The sequence below is a fragment of the Dermacentor variabilis genome, chromosome 4 (assembly GCF_050947875.1).
Source record: "Dermacentor variabilis isolate Ectoservices chromosome 4, ASM5094787v1, whole genome shotgun sequence".
Classification (NCBI taxonomy): domain Eukaryota; kingdom Metazoa; phylum Arthropoda; class Arachnida; order Ixodida; family Ixodidae; genus Dermacentor; species Dermacentor variabilis.
In genome coordinates, this window is record NC_134571.1 from 7,923,239 (window position 1) to 7,949,582 (window position 26,344).

General features: G+C 42.9%; 1 protein-coding gene across 2 annotated transcripts in view; it reads right to left on the reverse strand.

The window, feature by feature from the left end:
• Window positions 1-6,210: 6,210 nt before the first annotated feature.
• Rep (Rab escort protein) overlaps window positions 6,211-26,344 on the reverse strand; it is a 54,913-nt gene continuing 34,779 nt past the window's right edge. Inside the window, exons 9-15 of one of the 2 annotated variants that reach the window (XM_075688050.1) lie at window positions 21,152-21,268; window positions 19,275-19,337; window positions 19,146-19,203; window positions 16,958-17,054; window positions 14,372-14,470; window positions 13,561-13,712; window positions 6,211-6,607 (exon numbers count right to left, since the gene is read on the reverse strand). In XM_075688050.1, coding sequence (XP_075544165.1) covers window positions 6,317-6,607; window positions 13,561-13,712; window positions 14,372-14,470; window positions 16,958-17,054; window positions 19,146-19,203; window positions 19,275-19,337; window positions 21,152-21,268 — 877 coding nt within the window. In that variant the 3' untranslated portion in view covers window positions 6,211-6,316. The remainder of the gene's footprint in view (window positions 6,608-13,560; window positions 13,713-14,371; window positions 14,471-16,957; window positions 17,055-19,145; window positions 19,204-19,274; window positions 19,338-21,151; window positions 21,269-26,344) is intronic. The other variant, XM_075688051.1, reaches the window with a different exon arrangement.

The following is a 26,344-nucleotide window of genomic DNA, read 5'->3' on the forward strand; positions in this document are numbered from 1 at the left end:
GCTACAGTCATATGAAGGTCAAATTTCTGGTGGCGGCGAAACTTGGCTCAACGCAGTTAGTAAAGCTTTTGCTTTAAAAAGGGTGAAAAGCCAGTGGTGCTACGAGTAGCAGTGTTATGCACGTAAGTCACGAAGGGCAGAATTACGTCCCAATTTGTGTTGTCTGAGGCAACGTATATGGCAAGCATGTCGCCGAGAGTACGGTTGAAGTGTTTTGTAAGGCTAGTGGTTTGAGGGTGGTACACCGTAGTTAAGCGATGAACAAGATTGCACTCTAAGAATGGCTTTAACTACTTCAGACAGGAAGACATGTCTGCAATCACTGAGCAGTTCCTGAAGTGGCGCATGATTCCAGGATGAATCGACGAAGCAGGAAGGAGGCAATATCGCGTTGTAGCTGGCGGCAGGGTGACAGTCTAGGCTTATAGTGCGAGATGGTCGACTGCCACAATGGCTGAGCGGTTTTGAGCTGATGTTGGGGGAAGCGGCCTACACAAATCGATGCCACCGTGCTTGAACGGCCGGGTACGGCGAGGCATAGAGTTTCTCACTATAACACCTAGAGGGTAATCTGGCGCCACGGTCTATGGGAGTTTCTTAAGGGGGCACCGTGCCGTCATGGGAATGACGGTATATGTGTCTGCGAGGCTCGTGTTGGCTGGTGTTGTAAGAGGCTTCGTCTAAAACGTGGATATGGCTACGCAAATAACGCGTTCTCAAAGTAAAATCTTCATAAAATGTTTCCATTCACGCATATTACATCTTTACTCACCCACGATGCATGACCAAGTGAAGAAAAGCAAGAACAGACGACCAACTGTTTCAAAGCGAGCGCGAACGTTGTCGTCTGTCCTCCAACTTTAGCGGCCCGCTGATACTTTTTACGTAACATGTAGTCGTACACACAATAACAAGTTCTCATAGTTAAACAAAACATGTTTTTGCGTAATAATAAAGCTAAAACAGCTTTTTATGTGCTGTTCTAGTAGAAAATGAACCATTGTGACAGACGGAACGGTACTTGCCAAGCGCGTCTTCAAGGTGTCCTGTCTCTACGAGAACGATGCCAATCCGAATCCACAATATACCGGCATTCCCATGCATACCACAGCGCAGCAGCGCCAGATTTCCCTCTAGGTAATGTAGTGAGATACTCTATGCGGCGAGGTAAAGGTTGCAAAATGGCTGGCGAGAGGCGGGGTGAAGATTTTCGGTGCCTACACTTGGGACAAGAGCGAATGAACTTCTGAACATGGCTATACAGCCCTTGCGAGTAGTACTGCTGTAGAAGGTGCTGGTACATTTTGATAACTCCCAAGTGTGTACACTGTGGATCAGCGAGGAATGCTACGCACATCTCAGAACGCAGACTGTGAGTTACTACTAACAACCACTGGCGCCCATAGGGGTTATATGCATCGATTATGCAGGTTGTCGCGAATGGCGAAATGGTGAGCTTGATGATGCAATGTGCGAGTGGTTGGTTGTGGTGATGAACCAGAAAGCAAGTCTGTAAGGGAGGCAATCCAATGGTCCTTGCGCTGCTCAGAAGCAATGGTGGTGATGTCGAGCGAAGAAATGGTAAACTGGGATGGTGAGCAGCAGGCATTGTCGTCAGGTAAGGAAGAGCGCGAGAGTGTGTTGGCATCCGAATGCTGGTGTACGCTGCGGTACAGCACGCGGATATCATAGTCCTGCAGACGAAGTGCCCATCAGGCAAGGCGGCCTGAGGGATCTTTCAAGGACGACAGACAACATAGTGTATGGTGGTCCGCGACTACATCAAATGAATGGCGATACAAATAAGGTGGAAAACTTAGTAAAAGCCCAGATGATGGCCAGGCATCCTTTGTCACAGTGTAATTGGTCCCAGCTTTTGTAAGCATACGACTTGCATAAGCTGCAACATACTCTGGAAACCCTTGTTTGCACTGAGCAGGCAAGCGCCGAGGCCAACACCGCTGACGTCTGTGTGCACCTCGGTAGAGGCTGTCAGGTCATAGTGGCGCGAAATTAGCGGAGACGCTGGCAAGCGATGGAGCTTTGTGAAAGCCTCGTCACGCTCAGACGACCACAAAGTGAGGGGTCCTTTGCTTCTAAGTACCTTTGTCAGGGGCGATATGATGGCAGCAAAATTGTGGATGAAGCTTCTGCAGTAACAACAGAGACCTACAAAAGTGCACAATTCTTTGACAGACATTGGCTTAGGGAATTTGGCGAGAGCCCGAAGTTTGGCTGGATCGGAGAGTATTCCATCCTTGCATACGATGCAAGCTAGAATTGCCAGCTGCCAAGCTGCAAATCAGCACTGCTTTAGGTTTAGTTGTAGGCCAGCATTTGTTAAACACATGAAAACACACCGGAACCCTTGAAGGTGCATGGTGAAGTCTGGAGCAAAAACTATGTCGTCAAGATAGCACAGGCACATGTGCCACTTCAAGCTGCGTAGAACTGTGTCCATCATGCGCTCGAAAGTTGCCGGAGCATTACAAAGTCCGAGAGGCATTACGTCAAATTTGTATAAGCTGTCAGGTGTGACAAAAGTTGTCTTCAGCCGATCAGCGTCTGCCATAGGTACTTGCCAACACCTCGAGCGCAAATCTAGAGATGAAAAGAATTCTGCGCCTTGTAGACTGTCAGTCGCATCGTCTATGCGCAGGAGAGGGTAGACAACCTTGTGGGTGATCTTGTTGAGGCGCTGGTAGTCCACGCAGAACCATCTTTCTTTGTAACAAGGACGACAGGGGATGCCCATGGACTGTTGGAAGGTCATATCACCTGGCGGCGAAGCATGTTGTTGACTTGTTCGTTGATTACACAACATTTTGCAGGAGATGCACGATAGGGACATTGCCACAATGGTGGTTGCGAGCCAGTGTCCATCCGGTGAGTAACAGTTGACGTCCGGCCCAGGGAAGATTGCCCTACATAAGAAGAAGAACGAAATGGTTCTAAGAGGCACAAAAGCTGAGACTGTTGGACCGGTGTAAAGTGACCAGCAATAGCAGAACTGAACACATCACTGGGTGACAGATTACACATAAAAACAGCACTAAGCACACTGGAACTCTAGTACAGCAACAGTCATTGGGCACGTCCATAACTTTTACGTCCTCAATCGCTTCTACTTTGCCAAGACATTTTCCTCGGAGCAGCCTCACAGGGTATGGCAATGGTCAGATGGAGACAGTAGTGCAACAGCGTCTGAGATTCCGCTGCAGTACATGGGCATGGGCAGTCCTGCAGGACATTTATTAAACTTTTTCCAACCCAATGGGCATGACCATTGACAAGTTCGGAGGAATGTGGCAGAGGATGACGTCATGAGAGCATGAGGAAAGAATTATGAATTCTATGGAATATAGAACGTTGGCAATGACAACACGAGCAGTGCAAGCCGTTAAGAGGTGAATATTCTGAGCACTGGCTGTGCAGCAAAGGGACAGCCCAGAAAGGAGAGTTGTGTCTTCCAGAAGTATACGACAAAGCTTAGCGTCCATAGCACATACGGCGGCTCCTGTGTCCACGAGTTCAGATGTGCGAACACCATCAACAAACACGTCGATTACATTCGAGGGACTGCATTTGGGACTTTCACATTTTGAAGGTGTCGCAGCCCTTGCCTCTTGGACTGTTAGTTTTCCTCGTCCCGAGTGACAGGGTGAGGTCACATTGGTGACAGAGAGCGATGGTGAGGAGACGGCAAACGGCAGGTAGTTGGCGTCGGGCGCAGAGTCAGCGACATAGTTGAGTGGTCCTTATATGGATGGCTGGGCTGGCTGGTCACAAGTAGTGCAGCGCTAGGCAGCTGCACACGATTACAAAAATGTGCGACATAACGGGCATAGTCTCACGCAAAGCATATGGGCCAGTTGCCAGGAGTGAGCCACCAGTTCGCTGGGGCAGGTCCCATCCATTTCATAGAATGCATAGTACGGGGCGGCTGCTGATATGACTGCATGGCGGGCTGCAGTTGGGGCCTAGCTACGACGTCGGCATAACGGAGAGGCATATTTGGAGAGAGTGGTTAGGTCCACGTGACGACTTCAGCGTCGCTGAGTGATGCAGCCACTGAGACATGTTGGGGCAGCGCAACGACATAATTTCCTCCTAACGTCACGCACTTCTGCCCACGATGGATGAGCTGCCACAGGCCATTGCAGTAGAACTCCTCATTTTGAGACTTCAGGAAGAGCTCGACTTGAGTGAGTGATCACTTCCTCGTCACCCCGAAAATGTTTCCAGCACACTGTGCTCTTCACGTGAGGGAAGAGGAAGAAGTCACTTGGTGCGAGGGCAGGTGAATACGGCGGCCTAATTTCATAGCCTAAGGAGGCTGTATGCTTCATCTGTGCTGAGGGAGCCAGTACATTGTCATGGAGCAGATGCCTTTTGTGAGCTTTCCTCTGCACTTCGCCTTGATATCACCTTGAAATTTTTTTGAGAAGGTTGCAATAGTACTTTCCTGTAATAGTTTTTATTGAAACTCTTGGGAGCGGAGAGAAAGAAGAAGACTATGGGCTCCAAAGGCGCGCGCGCGCTAAAGAAAAGCAATAATAAGGAGGAAAAATTGGCTGTGGCTTAGCTCGGCTATGCCAGGATATACGTAGCGAAAGCTAAGGCATAGCATGGTTAGCTTTGGTTAACCTTGACTGCAAGTCCAGGTTAGTCTGTCTGTCTAGCTATGTTGCGGCTTTTAGCCAGTCATTCGGTGCGCTGTCCATCTGTTTCCTGGGCAATTCGTTTCCTCTTCATCTCGTTCTGATGTCGATTCCAGGCCTCCTCCTGCTGATCAGAATTGTCGCCGTACATACTGTCGCCTCAACTGTGGTTGCGGCACACGCGAGCTCTCCTTTTCAATCCTCCGACATGTTATCAGGCCTGCGACGCAGCTGGCAAAGCAAGAGCAGGCGAGCGCAATGACGAGGAACGCGGTGTGACGTCATACCAAGCAGCGGCGGCGGAAAAGCGCGGCACTGCAGCACCTGTGGCTCGGTGCTACTAGTGGCGCATGTGCAGTAGTAACTAGGGAGCGGGAGAGAGAGAAATATCTGCGGCGAGGCGCGCATTGCGATGTCATCTGCCTCTTCGGAGCACCTCCATGGCGAAATCGCAAGTTCGCGGCCAGTAAAGCTTTCACTATAAAAAGAAGAATCTTGATTTCATTCGCATCGAACGGAACTGTCTCGTCTCATTTCTGCGAAAGTTTGGCCTTTGCGGGCATAATCTGTGAGAAGATCATAAAGGCAGTCCCATCATGACCTTGCCTGATGACGGCACTACCCTGGCCTTTTTTGGCCTGGGTGAGTTTCCATGCTTCCATTGTTTGCTATGCAGTTTAGTTTCTGTGTCATAATTGTGCACCCAACACTCATCCATGGTTATCAGGCAGTCGAAAATGTCGCCAGGGTTGGTCTCACAAAGCTTCAACATTTTTGCGGCTGCTTCCTTCCACAAGTCTTTTTGCATTGGCAGTGGCAAATGCGGAACCCAGCGCACAGCAACTTTCGTCATGTGCAGGTTGTTATGAAGTATGTCGTGCACAGAGCCTGCGCTCACGTTAACTTGTTCTACTAATTCCTCAACAGTTATCTGCCGATCAGCGAGCACTAGAGCCTCCACTTGCGCAATCTATGGTTTACCATCGAGCAACAGGTGGCGACTTCATTCTTCATCATTCAGGCTTGTTTGACCATACTGAAATCGTATGCGCCATTTGATAACAGTGTCGTAAACCAGGGCATTGTCGCTGTACACCGTCACCAGCTCGGCATGAATCTTCTTGGTATCCTTTCCCTTCAAATAAAAAGTGGATCACTGCATGTGTTTCAACTTTCCAAATGGGTGCTGCCATTTTTGTTTTGGTGTCCTAACAGTGTTGCGTGGTAATATATAGAACACAAGTTTTACGCTGTGCTAACTAGACAGGCACATACGCATTTTGATGCCTGTTGTGGGTGCCTTTCTATGGCAGTGATAATACGAGCTTTATGCATGCGCCTCGTACAAGACAAGCTAGAATGAAAGTTATTCTTCTGGAATTGCAAATATGCAATGCAACATCAGAACAAACAAATTCATACAATTTTTTTTTGGTTAATACTACCAAAACCAAAGTTCAAGTAGTGTGTGTGTGTGTTTTTTTACCTGTTGCTTTTCTAGATGTAGTGGAGCCTGGGCTTCATGCATTCAACCAAACTTACTGCTTAATTTTGTAATGCCACCAGCTTAGCAAGACTAAGCACCATTTTAATTAAAAAAACAGATTTACACGTACAGAAGCAACACTGTAGGCACAGATGAAGTATGTCAAACTTCATGAATCCCCAGATGAAGTAGCACCACCAGGATTTGATGTGGCCAAAACACGTTTGGAGGCATTGATGTCATCGCCTTTACCACTTTCTGGCTCATTGCCCTTCTTCTCTATTTGCTCTTTGCCTGTTTCCAGTTCAGTCTTGGCTGCAGTCAGTTCACCATCCCTTTCCTCAGCAGGCGGCCCATGGTCTCCGGGATTATTTTCATGCTCAAGGATGATCTCCTCTGGATCGGGTGCCCGTGGCAGAAACTCCTCATTGGGATACATTCTCTGAAAGACTTCCCTCGCCTGAAAAGAAAAGGAACAGGCAGCAATATTCATTACACAATGATGGGCCCACCTGAATGAAAAATGTTGCATATAAGACAGGCGGCTAAATTTTATAGACTGTTGGAAGTGGAATTTTTATCAAGGGCCCAAACTATTTTACAAAAGGTGACTGAAAAATCTGTGAACAATGAAACGAAAGTTTAAGCTCAAGCTTTCCAACTTTCTAACTTTGCACCAAAAATGAGTATCGAAATTCTATGAACTGCATCTGTTAAACCGTCTAACGTGGACATATCGCATATAACAGCTTAGGTGAAGCTTTTACACAAGTTCTGCAAATGGCCTACTCGCAAAGTTAAACTACAATTAGAGGGCTGTTGAAATGAAATTGAAACGCATGAAGCGTCTCAAGACGCTGGCCTGCCCGCAAGAAATTCATAAGTGTGTTCTGTGTTATTTGCAGTGGTGGTCCAGCCAGTTTAGGATTTGGAGCAATTTTCGTAGCAGAAAAACCTTTTTGGAACAATTGGAGTAGCAGAACAGTAATCTGTAGCCATTTGTCAAAGCTTGTTATTACTGTACAATCGGTAAGTGCTGCTCAACAGCGACCAATTAAGCTTGCCTTCCCATGGAAGGTATACCATGCATGGTATGCTGCAAACATTTCTATTTAGGCAGGCAAGGAACCTGATTTTGGAAACAATTAAATAAAATTTTGTAGGCTAACGAGAACGAAGATGAGTGCCTGGGTTCAAGACAGACATAAAGTTACAAATGAGCTACAGTAATTTGCGCTGTTAGGCCCAAGACAAAAAGTGATTGCAAATGTCTTATGTGCATTCCAAATAACAGATGTGCTTTGACATGCTTTACCGCACTAGACAAAATGTGTATTACGCCTAATAACAATGGAAGAAGCTTGACAAGAGTACGGTGTTGTTTAGCCGTTCCTTTTTTTTTTTCTGCTGCTGCATTAGATTTGTATTTGTTATGGGTGCGATGAGAGGTTTTAGTTGCATAATGTAGTACTATTAGTTCATGAATATTTTTTTTTTTTTGCTGAGGTGTATAAATCATGCCTGTTGAATGGGGATACGACTCAGTATACAAAGCGATTGTGCAGCCTGGAATAAGTTGAGCACTGTATTTATTTATTCATGCAGTACTGCTGTCTTTGGCAGCCAAGGCCGCAGTGGTTAAAAGTGAAACTATAAAATTCAAGGGGCATTTTTGCATTCATTCCAAGTGGATGAATGCAAAAGCATTGCAACCACCTCGCGATGCCTATGCTCTTTCAGTCGTGTTAATTTAACTTCGCCTTAATTAGCACCAAAGGTTGTGGGCTGACATGCCTTAATTAACAGCGCCTTAATTAACACCGAGAGTTGTGGGTACGATTCCCACCAATGGCCGTGGGTTCGAGTGCCGCAATGAACTCTAGCTTACTTAAACCTGCCTTAATTCACTCTGCCTTAGCTGACTGCCTTAATAATTGGCGTCATGAACTGCCTTGATTGGCTCACCTTACTTTTTGGACCATCGGGGTCATGCCAACGCCAACAATGCCGCAGTTCCCACCTCATGATCCATAAAATGCTTCCGCATTAATAGCTAAGATGAGCTACGAGTGTTCAATTTGGCATGGTAGAGGGTAAAAAAAAAAACACCCAAGCTCGTACAAAACCTATACAAGGCAAAAAAAGAAAGCACTTCCAGTTAAGGGTGAGCAAATATCAACACATAATAAAAGATCAAATTGCAAAAGGCAGAAGTAAGAAAAAAGAAAAACCATCATTTGCAAAGCATGTGCCACTGATGTGATGCAAGGAAGTGACGTGACATGTAAAGTTGATATCACGTGTGGTCAAGGAGAGCACCCGAATGTGTTTTGACATTATGTAAAATTGTGGAAGCAAGTTCCACTCTGTGATAATCCCACGCAAGTAATCAAGCACGCAGTCAAAACAAATTATAAAAAGAAGAATGTAGAACCTCTATAAAATTCAGAGCCCTTCCATGAAAATCGAATACCAGCAAAGCTGTATTGCTCAATAGCTATATTAAGTTCTTTATGGTGCTTATGCTTTATTCGTTGAGTAAGGGAACAAACAGATAACTTCGTTTTTTGTTCCGTCTTTTTATATTTTTTTACTTGTCATTTTCTTTCTTAATGTACACATACATTGACGTTTCGACACGCATCGTCATAGACGAGCATTTGGGCACCAGCGTTATTTCTCTCTCTCTCTCTCTCTCTTTTTTTTTCTAACTTGATACATATACAATGACGTTTCAACACGCTTCGTCATAGACTAGCGAGCCCACAGGGGCATATGCCATTGAGCTTGGACCTTTTCTGTACTATCGCCAGGATCGGCCCATGTGATTTGTTTTGGTCAACATCTCTGACACATTTTTTTCCAGATACTAGCCATAGACAGCTTCACTGCAAAAACAGTGGAAACATATTGCAGCACACAATATCCGATAAAGTGGCAAGAGGTTCGTGAATAAGAAGAAAAATTATAGAAAGAAAAAAGACAATTAACAAGGCTGCTGAGCGTGCGTCCCCAATGTGTTGCAATTGGCGAAATGCAGTAATTTCCATCTTCTCATTTTCAAATGTTCTAGCTTTTCTTTCTTTGCTGCCCTTTCATTACTGAGAGACTTTGCGAGAAACCATAGACACAGAAGAGGTTGTAAACCCGCCCGTGCCAAGCTGCCACTGTGCATGCAGGCAGCCAAGCAGACGACAGCTCGCAGGGCCCTCTGTGCTTTGATTCAGCAAGCGCCTGCCTGCTCCATACAGCGTGGCACGCGGACGGCAGACTAGCCTGTATTCTAGGGACCACGGTTGATCCGCCCTGATTGCAGCGCCCGTAGACAGTAGCGCCAGAGTTCCCTCTAGTAATTATTGTATGAAACTCAACGGTATTGGGGTGGTTTCTTAGCTTTCCTCATGCGACGCAGGTGTCGGCACATGCGTTACTGGTTTGCTTTGCCTCCTCACAGAGGGTGCTGCAGCTTTGAAAAATGTATAGGTGGGTAGCATATACAGCTCCGCTGTAATAAATTTTCTTTGTCTTCAATCTTTAAGTATAGCGAGTACTGGAACATTTCTCGGCCTCTTTTTCACCACAAGCTTGTCCTAATCACATTAACCTTACTTGCGATGAAGCCCTGAAAAAGCTTGGATGTCCAAGTCGATAAATTCATGTAGCTCTACAGGAAACAAAATTACTTCCAAAACCTTCGCAAGACCAATTCTTGAATACGGTGCCACTGTTCGGAATCCGTATAAAAATTCCAACATAAACAGAATAGAATTGATCCAGAAAAAAGGCCATTCACTTCATCTACAAACGCTATAAAAGGACAATCCCTCCCTCTGTTTCTAAATGATGAAACAATGAGCTCCTCTGTACACTCTCTTCAAATCATCCTGATAAGCATTGCCGATATATTACTTTACACGTCATCCACCAGAAATGGTTACGTGCTAAACACATCAGTCTTTCAATCTCGGAATGACTTTTTTAAGTATAGTTATATTGAATACCTGGAAATATCTGGTCATTAACCAAACGATAATTTTTAAATATACTAGACTGATCTCATTTATTAGTGCCTCACAGGTTCATTTTTACAACAACATTTTTTGTTTATTTGTACCACATGCCCGTACCTGCAATAGCCCTGCTAAAGGGCTGCAGTACGTAAAAATAAATAAATATTAAAAGTTTGGTAGTATAAAGAACGATGACAATTTTTCATTGCCAAGTGGATACATTATTTTCTGCATTATCTTCTTGCAAGAGAAATTACATGGATGACATCATTGTGCTGTCTTGGTATCAACAGTGCATGCGTGAACCATGCGTAGTGGGTTAAAAGGCCTACGTGCAGCGCATTTGGCTGTGAAAGTGCACAGACCGAACAAGTGGCTGCAGCACGCCACCATTGGCACGTGTCTGAGCAGAACGGACAGTAAATGTGAAGCTATGTAATCCTTCGTCTTTGGTCTTGTCTCCTGCACGATCGAGGTGTAATGCCTGCAACACGCCTGCCAAGGTGTGCATTCCTGCTGCCTCGCTTAGCTGTGTTCACACCCACGTAAAGCACATGCGGTAACTCTACCTATATGTATTGTTACAACACCCTGTGAGAAGCTTGAGTGCAATGCTTCACCTTCAAACAAAACTGCTCAATTTCTGCAAAAAAAAAAAAAAATGGCCTCAACAAGTCATTTGTTCCCAGCAGTCGACAGATGTTTATTTTAAATGCAACAAATATCAAAATTCATTTAGAGGAAGGTAACCAAACCGACTTCTCTATTTCTATGTGCTTAGACTGGAGTTCCCAAGGTAAAACTTTCCCTTAATGCACTAACTCCAAATGCCACTTGTGCACTAGCACAAAAGCACATATCATAAAATTATTGCGCAAAATTATTTTCATAACTCTGTTGCTGAATCATAGTAACACGTTGAGCCAGTAAGTGCATGGCCACATATGGACCTGCATTTTGTAGCAATGCCTTTGTCAATGCTAATGCACACTTTTTGTGTTCGTGAGTGGTGACGTTCTATGATCGACCACGATGCTTGAGCACTAAAAAATAAAGCACCGAAAGGCATCAGCACTGAAAAAGGCATTGCTGCAAAATACTGGCCGTAATAACAAAAACCAGTCACTTTCTCTTGAAATACAGCACTTTTCTAAATATTTTAAACCATTTAAAAGCTATGTTAGCAGAAATATTTAGCTCCAAGTCCTCCCTATTCAAATGCACAAAGAACTTGCAAAATTATTTGCAGTTAAAATAAAATGTCTAAATTCTAGTTACTCTTGCAGCCAGAACCTATATTTGGGCCCTCACATATTTAGCAAAATCGAAGAAAGCCAGAAAATCTTAAGAAAAGTCCACTTGCAGCTCTGAAACAAAAACAGATGCTGCAACTGGACCTGTTGGAAGTGTTTTTTAAAGGGGCCTCGAACCACCCTTCCTGGCTTGGCAGGAAAGAACACACACACAGAGCAGTGGTGGTTCCTCTAAATGCATGCTGCCATTTAAGAGCTACAGGTCATTCAACACTGCCAAAGCCAAGCTGAAAGATGGCAGGCAGGGCAGGACCATTGCTGACTAGCAACTGACATCTATACTTTTAACTCTTTCGTTACCATTCGCATTGTGCTTGTTTTCAGTGCTTTCATGTTTTACCATATCTTCTCAAGACGATGTAGTCTAAGCATAGAGCCCAATAGATAAAATTATAGCCAGATCACCAGTGTTATGAACTGATGTAAAGCAGTAATAAAGCTCAGTGAGTTTTCAAGAATTCCTATGTGAGCCTTTGAAGAAGCAGCTCAAGGAACAGGAATGAAAGTAATAATTTGCTGCTTTTAGTATAAGTACTGAGAGTAAAAAAAAAAAATCTGAAGTACGCAAAATATGCACCTGGGTCCTAGTTTTAAAATTTTGTGAGTCAGATCACGCCAAAAATTACTCAGATTTTTTGGTGCCAATACTACCCATAGTGATGCTCTTACTATGTGAGGCAGCAGTAGCTTCGCAAATGTGGAAACGGCTAAGTTCCTATTGTACAGGAACCATTTGTTTTTACTCACTGCAGAAGGCAGCTGGGTCATTTTTTATTGCATTCTTTAAGCTTGCTAAGTAATAGCTATCAGGTCAGGGGGCATGCGGAAGCCTCCTCGTACTGGATTATTGCAATCGACCAACGTTTCTGTGCAAGCAAGGGTTCAGTGTGCATGCAACTAGCGTTTAAGCTTCCACATAGTTTGTTCAGTTCCTGTACAGTAATGTGGAGTGTTGCACAATACTGTACAGTACTGAATAAGAGCACTTGCACAGGTGGTGTTCAAAATGTAAGACAGACTGCAGGTCAAGGGCCAGCTCGACATCAACTACGTGCTCTTGTGCAAGCGAAAACTCCACATGATGGGAAGGATTACTCGTAATAATTTGTACATGCGCTGTAGAAACACTGATGGATAAAAGCAACCCGTGGTGAGAGAAATAAGGTTGCATTAGATATTAGTGGAACACAATTATCAAAATAAAATGCACTCATGAGCATCTACTGTTGTTAGAGACATGGTTAAAAACAGCCTAGGTGTCAGATCAGAAAATCAGACAACACGAGAGAAGCTTCTTTATCTTCAATGCTGCTGTCATGTAAAAATTATGTTGTCAAGTCGACCAGAGTGCCAACTGTTTCTTGAGGAAGTGCTAGGCGCACTGGAGGCTACCTTTGACAATACCTCCAGTCCAAGTTTTATTTTTCCAGACTCTCCAATTTGCTACAAATGCTCAAATCTGACATAATTAAAGTGCAGTCATTTAATATGGTGCGTGACATTGTTAGTAGAAGAACCAACGAAAATGTTTAACAGCATGTAGAAAAATTGGTAATCGATTGAAACAGGCACAGTAACAAAAGAGCTAAAAAATACGCTTCACTCTGCATGCTCCGCACTGGCATTACAAAAAGAACAAGCATACTGCTGTATGTAAAGATTTCTTTTGGAGGAATGTCAATTACTATTTAGTCCTATCACACCTGTTCCCTCTTGTCTGGTTTTTTGCTGCTATCATAATTGTGGGCTGTTACCAACTTGCTCAGTTCACTATTCTCCCACAGCCAATCTTGGGAGGGCAGAAGTTTCATTCCCACCAGTGCCGTGGAGTTTGCCTTGATGACTGACAATGAGTGGCATTTGGATAAGCACTGCAGGGCTCTTATGGCAGCATTGCTGAAATCCTGTTGGCACAGGCATTTCATGCTTAAAAAGATGGCGCAGAGGATGACAAGCTCTTCAGAGTCAGCACTCCACTTATCTGTCAGATGCAATCTGTGCAGTGCACCATGGTAATCCACTGAGAATCGTGCAAAGAAAGGTACAACTTGCCAATGGTCAGGTATGAAACAACAGCATGTGGTGCCTACCTCATTGACTGGGTGCTCATAGTCCAGGTGAGGGCCTGGAGAAGAGACAAGTACCAGCCCAGGTGGACAGTTTTCATTCAGGGGTGCTTGTGTTGTGTCTTCAACATTGAAGTACAGTATGTACAATGCCTTTGGCTTAGACTTGTCCTCATCTGTGCAACCAAAGAAAGGTTTCTATACCGCATGCATACAGGCTCTCTGGAGCACTGCCAGCCTTTATTTAAACACAGGATGTAGTATTGTGATGTACTATGCATGCAAGTACTGGTGGCATCCAAAACATGCGACATTTATTGTCATTGCCTTCGTAGGATAATATAATAAGGTGTTTTACAGTTGGCTTTTGCTATTCATGTCTTTGAAACTCTAAACTCAATTCTGTGGAACAAAAGTTGGCTCTCATTCAGAATTGTGCACAGTGCATTCCACTTGTCTGAGGCTGACCTGTGGCTTTACAGTGTGCCAAAAGCACAGCTTCAAGATCATGGCACTGTTGCAGATGCAAAGACCTGATGTAGCACATTCAGAATTTTGTCTTGTCAAAGATATAATGCTGACATATCACTTCCCAGCTTCTTTTAATGTCATGAGCAAGGCATGGCACTAACACACGACCATCCATCCTTTCAATGCAAAGTCCAATTAGTTTCCTTTATTCGAGGTTGGCAGGGACTGTAATGTGGAGTGTAAGTGCAGTGCTGGAAGCAGAATACTTCTGTACTTCAAAGATGCCATAGGACAACAGAAAACATGTGGGGGGGGGGGCAGAGCCAAATAAATTCTGCCTTCAGCCTAAATCAGTGGCCTGTACCTTGAGGTGACTGTGTTGTGTCAAAAAGCATTCTCACAGCTGGCGCCAAGTCTTGTTCGGCAGTTTCGTGAACACTGGGGCAGGTCAAGTGGACAACATCTGCAACAACAGAAATTGAACTGTAAGCAATATGTTTTCCATTATTTTTCACAACAGACACTTCGCAATGTTAAGTGTCACCACAAGACACTAAGGCAGCCACATGTGTTGCACTGTCCCTTTAACTGTTTCTATGCATGTGGAAGAAAGAACCAGCAGTATCAAAGTGATGGTCCATAAGCACTACAGAAAAGCTAAACAATTTGTAACATTAGGACTGACATAGTGAAATACTGTAGTTACAGTGATGTTTCACTTCATCACTGCGGGTGATGCACAAGCATATGGGTGCTATAGCGCATACGACGCTATGGGCCCTCGGTGCACCTAGACAGCTACACTGTCCGCATCGCAGATCGTATTCAAAACATGGCTCATGCAGCTGTGCCATACACAGCAGCCACAGCAGTAGAAGGCCCTGTTGTAAACATTTGCTTACTATCTAAATTACCTAGTATGGTGTCAGTGTGCACAGGCAAACATGAACACTCCACACTCAATGACCATAGACACGAGCTGTCAAAAGGCTGGCATGAGGAATGGCGGCAGCAGGAGCAAACGAAGTGACCTTCGTGCTGTCTACTGCTTCAACGCAAGCCAAGCAAGGAGAACACAGCGCATGCAAAGCTACAAGCCGTCGACCCACCTAGACTGCCCCCAAAGCAGATCACTTTCAAGATAAAGCCCGTCCAACCATGCTGTGGGACAGTATGGTGGTACCGCTGGTAGGGTAGTACCTTCAGTACCACATGGTGGTAAGGGGAGCATTCTCGCATTCTTACCCCGTGACAGCTAATAAAGCGCTAGCTGTCACAGAGGAAGAATGCAGCAATTCCACCTCTGGTTGTAGCAACTGCGATCAGAGGCAGTGGCAGGCATTATAAATGCGGAGTTATAAATGCGTTGCTTGAGGAAGTGGCGCTTGAAGTACCAGTTGGCTTCCACGTGCGGGTGAGGCACAGTGGTAAGGGGGAGCACCCCCCATAACAGAGTGAAATATAGTGCCGCAAATAACCACCTCCCAATGCATGCTCAACGTATCCTATATTCGTGAATGGTAAGCAAGGTTGGTGCTTCATAAATTTTTTCGTTATCTATTAATAGCAAACATTTCAGCAATGCAATTTCAGGCATATGAGCATCAGACTTTGTGTTCAAAGTGTTATTTTATAGAGTACAAAGGATGCTTAATGATTGTTTATCCACAAATTTCTGCATTGTTATTGCCCATAGTGCTAATTAAATGCGCAGACAAAATTTGCAGACAAACTAGAGCCAGCAAGGAGGCCCGGGTGCCTTCCTCGTTCGCTTGCTTCATGGCGTCAAACAAACACCGCCGATTTCACAAGCTGGCCACTTACGCTTGCACATAAAAACTAGCCCTAACTTATGGTCTCAATGTTTTCATCTTAGCTACTTGAACATGGAGGTCCAGATGTTTATGTGCGTTGCTCCATTTTGTGACCAGAGAGAAGAGTACAGCTTTTTGTTGGGAATGTTTGTGTTAGTACTGGCAGACAGAGAAGTGTGTGAATTTCTTTTTTTTTTAATTCTGGGATTTTATGTGCCAAAACCATAATGTGATTTTGAGGCACACTGTAGTGGCGGATTCCAAATTAATTTTGACTGCCTGGGGTTCTTTAACATGCAGCAAATGCATGATACACTGGCAATATTACATTTTGCCCCATCAAAATACGGCCGCCGCGGCTCGATCCTGTGCCCTCGGGCGTGTCAATTGCGAGAGAATAACTGTTGAAGTTCATGGTGTCAACGTGTTCATTCTTCTTGTTTCTGTCCACCTGCGCTAAAATGCTTTCCAGCAGACATAAGAACTACATGTTATCATGGGAACCACTATGCAATGAGAAAAAAACAGAATGGAACAAGAATATATTTGCATTATGGTGGCCACTTCTCTAATCTTCTAGAGTTAAATTTACTTGGAGAGTACAGAACTGCCATTTTTTTTCCACTGGTATATAGACAAAAAGAAATTTAAATATGAAGAGTCCTTGCATACCAGTACACACCTAGGACAAACATGCACAGATACAAGGGTAACAAGATGAAAAGGAAGGCACAGCCTTTAGTTTTGTAAAAAAAAAAAAATATTAATGTGCCCAGAGTGAAATATTAAAAGAACATGAATGCAACTATTACACCTGATGACATCAATGTCAGGCACTTGATGTTTTCTGCCTTGCAGAAACATCTCCCAGTATGCACTTTATAATTAGATATTGATTAGTTCTAATGCAAACTCTGCTGTAATATTTGTATGCCTTTATCGGTATATTTCATCAGCTTCAGTGATCCACAGCAGAGGACCTCTACTGGCACACACGTTTACAGAATCCTCAAGATGTTTCAGTGACAATGGCAGGCCAGTCTAATTCACTAGGTGGCTAGGCCTAAGTGTGCCACCACTGTCTTGACATGGTTGCCTCGTTTCCACTCATTCTGATCGACAGCTTGAGCACTTACATAGTCCAGGTGGACAGACCATCATGCCAGGACCCTGCTCTTGTACCATAACTGAATGTGGTAGCTGGTCGCTTCGCTGAAGTCTGAGTAGCGTGACCTGCCAAGGTAAGCAGTTGGTGAGATGACTTTGGGAACGCTGTAACTCTGAATTTCAAGTTTATATCCATACATCTTCACCATCCAAGGCCATATTTTTGATCAACCATTTTTGGCGGCATCACTTTCAGTAGACACTAGACACAAATTTCCAGATCGAATACGAATATTCGAGAAAATCAACCTTAAAATATCAAATCAAACAGAATATTTTGTTATTTCCAAAAAAAAGTGATATGTCAAGGTTACATATTGTCCGTTTGTTAAAAAAAAAAAGGCCCACCATTCACATTACTTAATGTATGCAATTCCATTCACAACTGGATGTCAAGTCTACTGAGGAGCTTGTAAATGAGAAACAAGTGATAAGTAGTCAAACTTTGTGCACTATGACAATGGCAGCAATGATACAAATGAAAAGTATGTCTCCAGATTCACAAGGACAGCACTGCACATTGTTATAAAGGAATGCAAACAAGGTCAGAACAGCTAAATAATAAATCTAAATCCAGGCAGCAAATTTGCAGGCTGCATAAAGGCAAAGCACCTTTATTGAATGACTGAAATTATTGTACAACTTAAATATTGGTGCATCCGTGCAACTATGCCTTTCCAGCAACAGGATCATTTGTAGCAATCACCACTCCCCTCTGTCTCTCTCTTTATAGACTCCAGCCAGTGTTGTTATTGATATCAAACAGAAGTGAATATTCAACAATTTTGAGTTTTGAATACTTGAATCGAATATTATTTCTATTGAACTTATACTAGAAATTTCAAACATTTGCACACACATAGTAGATGCCAATATATGTGGATATATTTCATTTCAATAAAGATAATTTAGTGTGCATTGAGCACATAACCAGCAGGAATGTCATGATACTGATGATTGCTTGTTGCTGTCATGCTTTGTTACACTGCATGAAAAGAAATGCCATAAGTGACTGATCAAAAATACACTCCCAGTTTTGTTGCTTCAGCTTTACAATGAAAGATGTACTGATTTCTCAGCACAAATTACTGCATTCTGTACAAACAAGGTAGTAACAGTGTTTTCAATCAGGATACTGTGTTTGCATGAATGTAACAGGAGGATTATGGCAACTGAGAAGGCAAACAAAAAAAGAATGTTATAACATTAATGCAAACTATATGTAATGGAGCCATATTCATGGGCTTGAAAAATAGCCTCTTTACATGCCGCAGTGGGTGACCTGTTACCATGACGTGCAGGCGGCCTTGCACAAATCTGCAACTTCTACCACAGTGAGGTTTCTTTTCCACACAATATTGCAGCTGAGCTGATTCTAGATTTTTGAAGCGCACAATTCAATAATAAATATCTCTGTACGCATGCAAATGTTCTGCATGTCTAAAAACTAGGTGAGATTTCTAGTGCAAACAAATTTACTAAAACCAACTGTGGCAGATAGTGTGCTATTCTGTCCCATCAGTTGTATTACTACACTAGGCAGACATTTCCTTGCATGAGGAACTGCTGAGTGATGTCAGCCAATTACAAGTTATACTAATTAATGTTGCACTTATTTACTTAGAGTACATGTCCCAATTGCAGAGCTGAAGCCAGCAGCAATGAAGGCATATCCAGTTAGCAAAAATTCTGTGCTCCACAAGTTTCTAAAACACTGTCCTCAGATTCTGTGGCGAAATGAAATGCTCCAGTTAACATTTATCAGTAATCAGCGAAAACGAAGTGCTGATGAATGTCATTTTTTTTAATGGCATCTGGATGCGCACACGATGTGTACTAGGTGCAGCACAAGGTACTGGAGAACGGAGATTGGCATTCCCAAAGAGAAAGAACCACTGCCAACAACATTCGGAATGGAACGGTATGCGGTGTGAGAAAGGTAATTCCTATGGCTGGTTTCCCACTTTGCATGTGTACGATTATTAACATTTTGTTTAGGTGATACAATAAGGAAACGCCCAAACTTTCCCCTTGAAACAGAATGCCTTTCTTTTTCCTTTTGTTTCAGCACAAGCTGGAGCTAAGAATGAAGTTTTCGTGCCTTTAAGACAATCTGGCACCAGTAAATATGACAGTCTGGGTCTGGAGTCTATTTACCTGCTCTTTTTCTGCTGGATGCAGTGACTCATCAGAGATAACGATGGCTCGTGAAACTCTGCAAGCAATGCGAGTCACATGTAAAGATGTGGCATGTCACATTTTCTTTTGTCATGCCAGAGGCATTACCTTTGCAGGTCCCTCGATGAAGAAATTTCAGGTGGGGCATAGCTTGCTCCCATGACAACCCATCTGCACACCACAAGATACGTAATACAAAACGCACACATGCGGTGCTTATAATGTCAACATGAAGATCCATCATGCTCAAGTAAAGAAAAAGAAACAAGAGCAACAAGGAAAACTGACTAGGCAGTACAGCGTGACTTCTTTGAACGTATGAACATGCACACAGCAAACAGGCAAGCTGGACACATTGGATAGATGTCCTAGCAGCTAAGGAAACAATGCAAGTAAACAGAAGAACACACACTTAGAACATGTTCACTGTTTAAGATATGTTAAAGCTTTTCAATAATGAATAAATAGCATTTATTATTGTGTAAGGGCAGCACATTTTTCCCCCATAAATTTGGGCCCAAATTTTTAGGTGCGACTTTTAGACAAGTTAAAGGTAAATGAATTTGTATGTGCTTTGAAAAACTAACATGCTTGCTGCCATGTGAAATGACCTTGCAAAGCCTTAATTTTAGCTCTGTTTGCAGCCGCTAGCCCCATTAGCCGTGATCTAGTTCAGTGAAAGTGTGCTGTTACAAGCTGAAGCCACCCTCGGATACTGTATTGCATGCAAGGTTGTATGATGAAAGAAACTGATGGAATTTTCATGCAAAATATGAATGCCTATGTACGTTCCAGCTGGCACAGGAGCGACAAAATCGTGCTGTTTAAACGTATACCATGAAGCGTAGAGCCCATGGGCGATGCCTTATGTGGTGCACACACATTTCTCACATGCTAGAGGACAAGGCATAGAGAACTAGCTGGAGAGCCAGCATACAAATTTTGCTGGCACTTAGTCGACCACTGAAGAGTATACCAATACACCATACAAACTGAATTGAATTCTGGGGTTTTATGTGCTAAAACCACAATTTAATTACGAGGCATGTTGTACTCCACATTAGGTTGGACTACCAGGGCATCTTTAACATGCCCCCAATGCACGGAACACAGGGGTTTTTGCATTTCGCTCCCATTGAAATGCGGCCACCGTGGCCGGGATTTGATCCCGCGACCTTGTACTTAGCAGCGCAACACCACAGCCACTAAGCCACCGCATTGGTTACCAATACACCATCTGATATGCCTCTATGCACCACATCAGTACCACGCTTCCCAAAGGTGAAGCCACCCTCAAATAACTTGCGATGCGTAAGGCTGTGTGGTAAAAAACTCCCAAGGTTTTCACGCGAAATGTGAACGGAGTGTAGCAGTCAAGCGACTGCATGCTTTTTGGGTGGCATAGAAGCAACAACGTATGCGCAGAGCATTGAAAGCCTCGCATGCACAGAAAATGTAATGGCACAAACGGCAGAGTGCTAGGAAATAAATTTCATGATGGTGCCAGCAGTTAAGTTGACAAGCGTCTTCCCACAGAGGGGACCCCAATGTGTATGTGTGCAATACACCAATACCATGCTGACATACTGTATTCTAGCTGCAGCTGAAGCGCTTGTCCTTGTCCGCCTTTCTTGTTTCCATGTTTTTATCGCGCTAAGTTACTACTTCAAATATAGCTGCAGCTGACATGGAAAAAAGGGGAAATTTTTTTCCATATTGTTTAGACCCAAATCCAGCGGCATGGCCCTTACGCAAGGTTATATGATATTTCTCCATGAAAGATGAGATCATACGACGCAAAGTATACTTTTATATATATATATATATATATATATATATATATATATATATATATATATATATATATATATATATATATATATATATTTCCAGAATGAGATATATTGCAATAAATTAAGCTACTGTTAATGCTGGCTGAATGGCTTATATTCTAACACACAACAATACATTCATGACACATTTACCTGCAATTGAACCGCCTGCCATTGGACACAATCCCTATGCAAGCACCGTCTTCATTGACCAGGAGAGCGCTGGGCCCCCTCTGCAGGTGATAGATGCCTCCATAGACCGCGCACAGCCTGTAACACACAAGTCAGTGTGCTATGCTCAGACTGGACAAAAAACAGGGAGATTAAGGCTACTGTACTGAATGCTGTGAAAAACTTTTTATTTTGCCATGCACAGGATTTTACAAAACAAAACAGCACACAAAAGCTTTGAGCAAGGAATTTTGGAAGACGGAGTTACAAGCTTTATTTTTCTTGCTCAGTTGCAAAGGTTAGGAATATGAAAGGATCTGTGTATGTGAAATACGTGGTACTAGCACAAGATTCCAAGTCACTAACTTACCACTGTACTATAACCAAGCATAAGAGCAAGGATTCATCAGAGTTACTATCACTTCCTGTGCAGGTAAAACAATGCTTCTCGTCTAACTTTATTGCCATGATTTCTCTAAGTGAGCAAAATCAATATATGTAACCAAGTTTTCAAAAGTTACTCTGCAAGAACTTCAATGTGGCAAACAGCGAAGAAGAAAAGCATCAATACAATCCTGTTTCTTTTTTTTTTCCTGTACTCTGATTGTTTGCTTACAGACATACTGCTTGTCTACGGGCAATATGGACACATACACTTCCTCTATCAAAGACAATGGTTATGGTGATAATGCTTTTAAAGTTCACATTGTTGCCGTTTCTCCCAGTCATCTGTAATACTTTTGAGTAGGTGTATTATTTAAATTTTCGTTTCCTTAAAAAAAGTTTTTCTACTCTTCAACCACAAAAAAAAGTCAGGTGAACTGACTCTTCGAGAAAGAAAGGCCACAAATTACGGGGCTTTGCAATACTACGGCGAATGCTCAAAATAGTCATGAATCCATTCAAGAAGCTGAGTTGTTTTGATTATGAAATATTGTAGATTAGTGGCCACGCTCTTACATGAGTCCTGCAGCATTTCAGTCTCACTGTTCTCAACAATCTTGTATATTCTTACATATCGGGCAATGTCTTGCCTCTATCTCGTAAAGCCACTTCACCAAATACTACATCAACCAGCCCTTCGGTATCAGTGCAAACAAAAGGAAATGCCACCACATTACTGGTTAAACTGGGAATCGAACTTGCAACCCACCGATCTAGTAACTGATGCATGAGCTCATAGGCACTCATATGTGATAAATAGGATGGCTACTTCATGCAAAGCATCACTGCACTGGGTAGTAAAGGGAAAGACCACAAATGGCGGAACAATGCACAGAGACTAGGGATGTCAGCAATCCCTGCAATGGTTTTTTGCCCAGAAAGCAGTGAAGGTCCTTGTAGTGTGTTCAACTGTGACATAGTGATCACCTACCCAAACTTCTAATCCAGTGCCAAAATACTGCCCAACTGGTACACTAGACACGCATGATGATGACAATAATTAGCAGCTAGCAACTAGTTGTAGAACTTAAATAAAATTAAATTTTAAAATTTTAAATTGCAGCTGTAATGAAGCATTGTGTTGCATGTAACAACCAGAGCAGAGACGAGTGACAATGCTGCATATCTAGCTTTTCTTATTCTCTTCTATTTCACTGCATATTACTGCTATTTTTTTCATCTTAAGCTCAGTCAAACCTAAATTTAACAAGCACACATACTGGGTGTTATATTTTTTTGAAACCATACAGAACTTTAAAAAATTGCCTGTAGCAAATAGCATAATTCTAGTCATTGAGCTGGATTACTCAAAGAAGCATATATTATTTGCACGAGAAGTCCAAATGCATAATTAAATAATTTAAAAAAAATCTAATTACCTTTTATATTACTTCACGGCACATATTGCAATTTACAAATTGTAGCCAGTGAGTTCGCATGATGCATCTACTGGGAACAGATTTTCAGGATGACACCAGGGCTGGTATAGCGTGAAACTGTTCCCATCTGTTTTTATTCCAAATCAGCCATTAGCCCTCCCTGATATGTCAGAACAGTTTGGGTCCAGCCCATATTGGCGGGCGGCACACCGATATGGGCAGAGCCCGAGCCATCTTGACCTATCACAGAGGGCGAATAGCCGATTTAGAATAAAAACAGATGGGAATAGTTTTATGTTACAGGGTTTATGTTTCAAGATATTCATTCCCAAAGTGGGCAATGAAATACATGGGCATTCCAGCTACTTTTGTGCATCAATGCATAAACCGAATGAAGAAATTAATAATCACTTGACGGCGTCATTTCTAAACTTTGAAACGGGTTTCGATGATCGATCCCTGGAGGATAATTGGCTTACTTTCAAAACTAAAATTGCCGAACTCACCGCGAAGTTTATTCCCACCATCACATTTCGTGCAAGTCACAACAAACCATGGTTTTCAAAGCTCTTGAAGACACTCGAGAACAAAAAAAAAGAGACTTTTCCGTGCAGCAAAACGCAACCCAAGCGCATGCGCCTGGAAGAAATATTACACAGCCGAATCAACATACCTGCAATCTATCCGTAATGCCAAACGCGATTTTTTCCAAACTGACCTCCCCAAGATCCTAACAAATAACCCGAGGAAGTTCTGGAAAGTACTAAATCCTCAACAGGCTCCGATCATCACACTAGCTAACCCACTTGGCGAGATGACAAGTGACATTGACTGTGCAAATATTTTTAACACTGCTTTCTCATCCGTCTTCACACACAAAACCGATATGCCACTTTCTACCGCAACTACCAACCTAAGTTTGCCTATGCCTTCAATCATGTTTTCTGCGCACGGCATTATATGTATTATAGAAAATATCAAGATGCCATCTTCAGCGGGCCCTGATGAGATCACCCCCAAGTTCCTCAAGAATACTGGTCATGCTTCCACACCGTATCTATCAAAACTTTTTGCACAATCACTTTCCACAGGTAGCATTCCCAGCGATTGGAAGGTGGGGAAAGTTGTTCCGGTCTTCAAATCAGGTAACAAAGAATCACCCCTTAACTACCGCCTCATCTCTTTAACAAGCGTGCCGTGCAAAATCATGGAACATGTCATTTTATTCCCACATAATGAACTTTCTTGACTCTATTAATTTTTTTCATCCTGCTCAACATGGCTTCTGTAAAAACCTATCTTGCAATACACAATTGGCTATTTTCATCCATGACTTGCATATGAACCTTGACTGTAACCTTCAAACTGATGCAATATTCCTGGACTTCGTGAAAGCGTTTGACAAAGTACCCCACAAACGCTTGCTACTAAAACTTTCATGGTTAAACCTTCATCCTAACATTTTACAGTGGATAAGTGAATTCCTTGCTAACCACACCCAGTATGTTTACGTTAATAATCAAGCCTCTAGTCCTCTTCCCGTAACATCAGGTGTCCCACAAGGATCAGTCCTTGGCCCGCTATTATTTTTAATATACATTAATGACCTACCAACGCATGTCTTTTGTAACATCCGTATTTTTGCCGACGACTGTGTCATCTATCGCACAGTCAATAACACCTCTGATCAGCTCGCCCTCCAGAATGACTTAAACAGCGTACAGGACTGGTGTAACCAATGACTCATGGAACTAAACCCCAATAAATGTAAGCTCGTGTCTTTTAACCGAAAACGTAATCCTCTCCTCTTCTCATACAAAATCTCGCACGCCACGGTAGAATTAACTCACACTTATAAATACCTCGGCATAACATTGTCCCATGACCTAACCTGGAAAGCACATGTCAGAAAAATCATATCATCCGCTAACAGAACCCTTGGATTCTTAAAACGTCATCTACGACATGCCCCACAAAACCTAAAACTACTTGCCTACAAATCACTTGTCCGTCCTAAATTAGAATACGCCTCTGCTATTTGGAGCCCTAACCAAAATTATCTAACAATTTCCCTAGAATCAGTACAAAGTTGAGCCAAAAGATTCATATATTCATGCTATTCATATAACGTCAGTATATCATCATTAAAAGCAGAGGCAGGTTTAACATCTCTAGCTTGTAGATGTCGTATTACTAGTATGTGCTTGTTTCATAAACTTTATTACAGCTCGCTTCGTCATTTGCCCTACATCAATCCGCCGGCACGTATTTCCCCCCGCATTGGTCATCCCCTTCAAGTTGCACGGCCTCGTACACGCACTGCTACATTCACATCTTCATTCTTCCCACGCTCAGCCCCGGACTGGAACGGCCTTCCACACGACATCGCCGCAATCACCTGTACATCTAAATTTCTGAATTGTATAACTACTGTATTTAACAGCGAATAATTTATGTTCATTACGTGTTTTCTTTGTTTATTATGATTTATACATGTAACCCACCCCTTATGTAACACCCCCGACCCCGGGGGCCTTTAAGGTAATAAAGTGAAATGAAACCGGTAGATTGCTAAATAAAGGTAATAGGAACAACTGTGCATTTTTTACCGGAAATCTCAAAACCTGTGTGATTCTTAAAGTCGTTCCAAGTGGATATGCCTTGAAAATTGGCCGGCTATAATTCGTGAATTGTAATATGTTCAATAAATTAATTATTTAATAAGTAAATTAGTAAGCTATTCATTAACTAATTGATTATGCACTTTTATTTCTCATGCAGGTAATGTCAGACGTTTTGGGTAATCCAGCTCAACAACTACAATTACACTGTCTGCCACATGCAATTTTTAAAAGTTCTGTATGGTTTTAAAAATACACATCACGTTAACAATTAATAAGAAAGTTGTTTTATTTTAATGGTTTTATTTTCATTTTATATGGTCGTGTTTTAATTTAATGGAGTGTTCCCCTGCTTAATGTGACCAAGAAAGCAAGATCAGACATGGTTACAGCAATGCAAATTTTAGAGTGCAGCTCCTAAGTGCCCATTCTTGCCTTGAGCGGCAGCGTTATACCTCGTAACCGAGCTAATGAGCACAGGCGAAAGATGAAAGCAAACGCAGAGCACAACGGTAGATGAAAGGAGAGCGCGTGAGGGGAAAGTGGAGGAGGAATGGAGGGGAAATGGCCTACGCATGCGCCGACTTGCCGACGGCCACAACATGGCAATCTCATCTGAACCTCCGAGGGGAGGCCAGGGTGGCGTGAGGTGGGGAGGGCTACGCTCGTCTGCGGCGTCAGCTGCTGAGGTCAGTCTGCGATACCAGTGTGTACGACATGTATCACTGCTC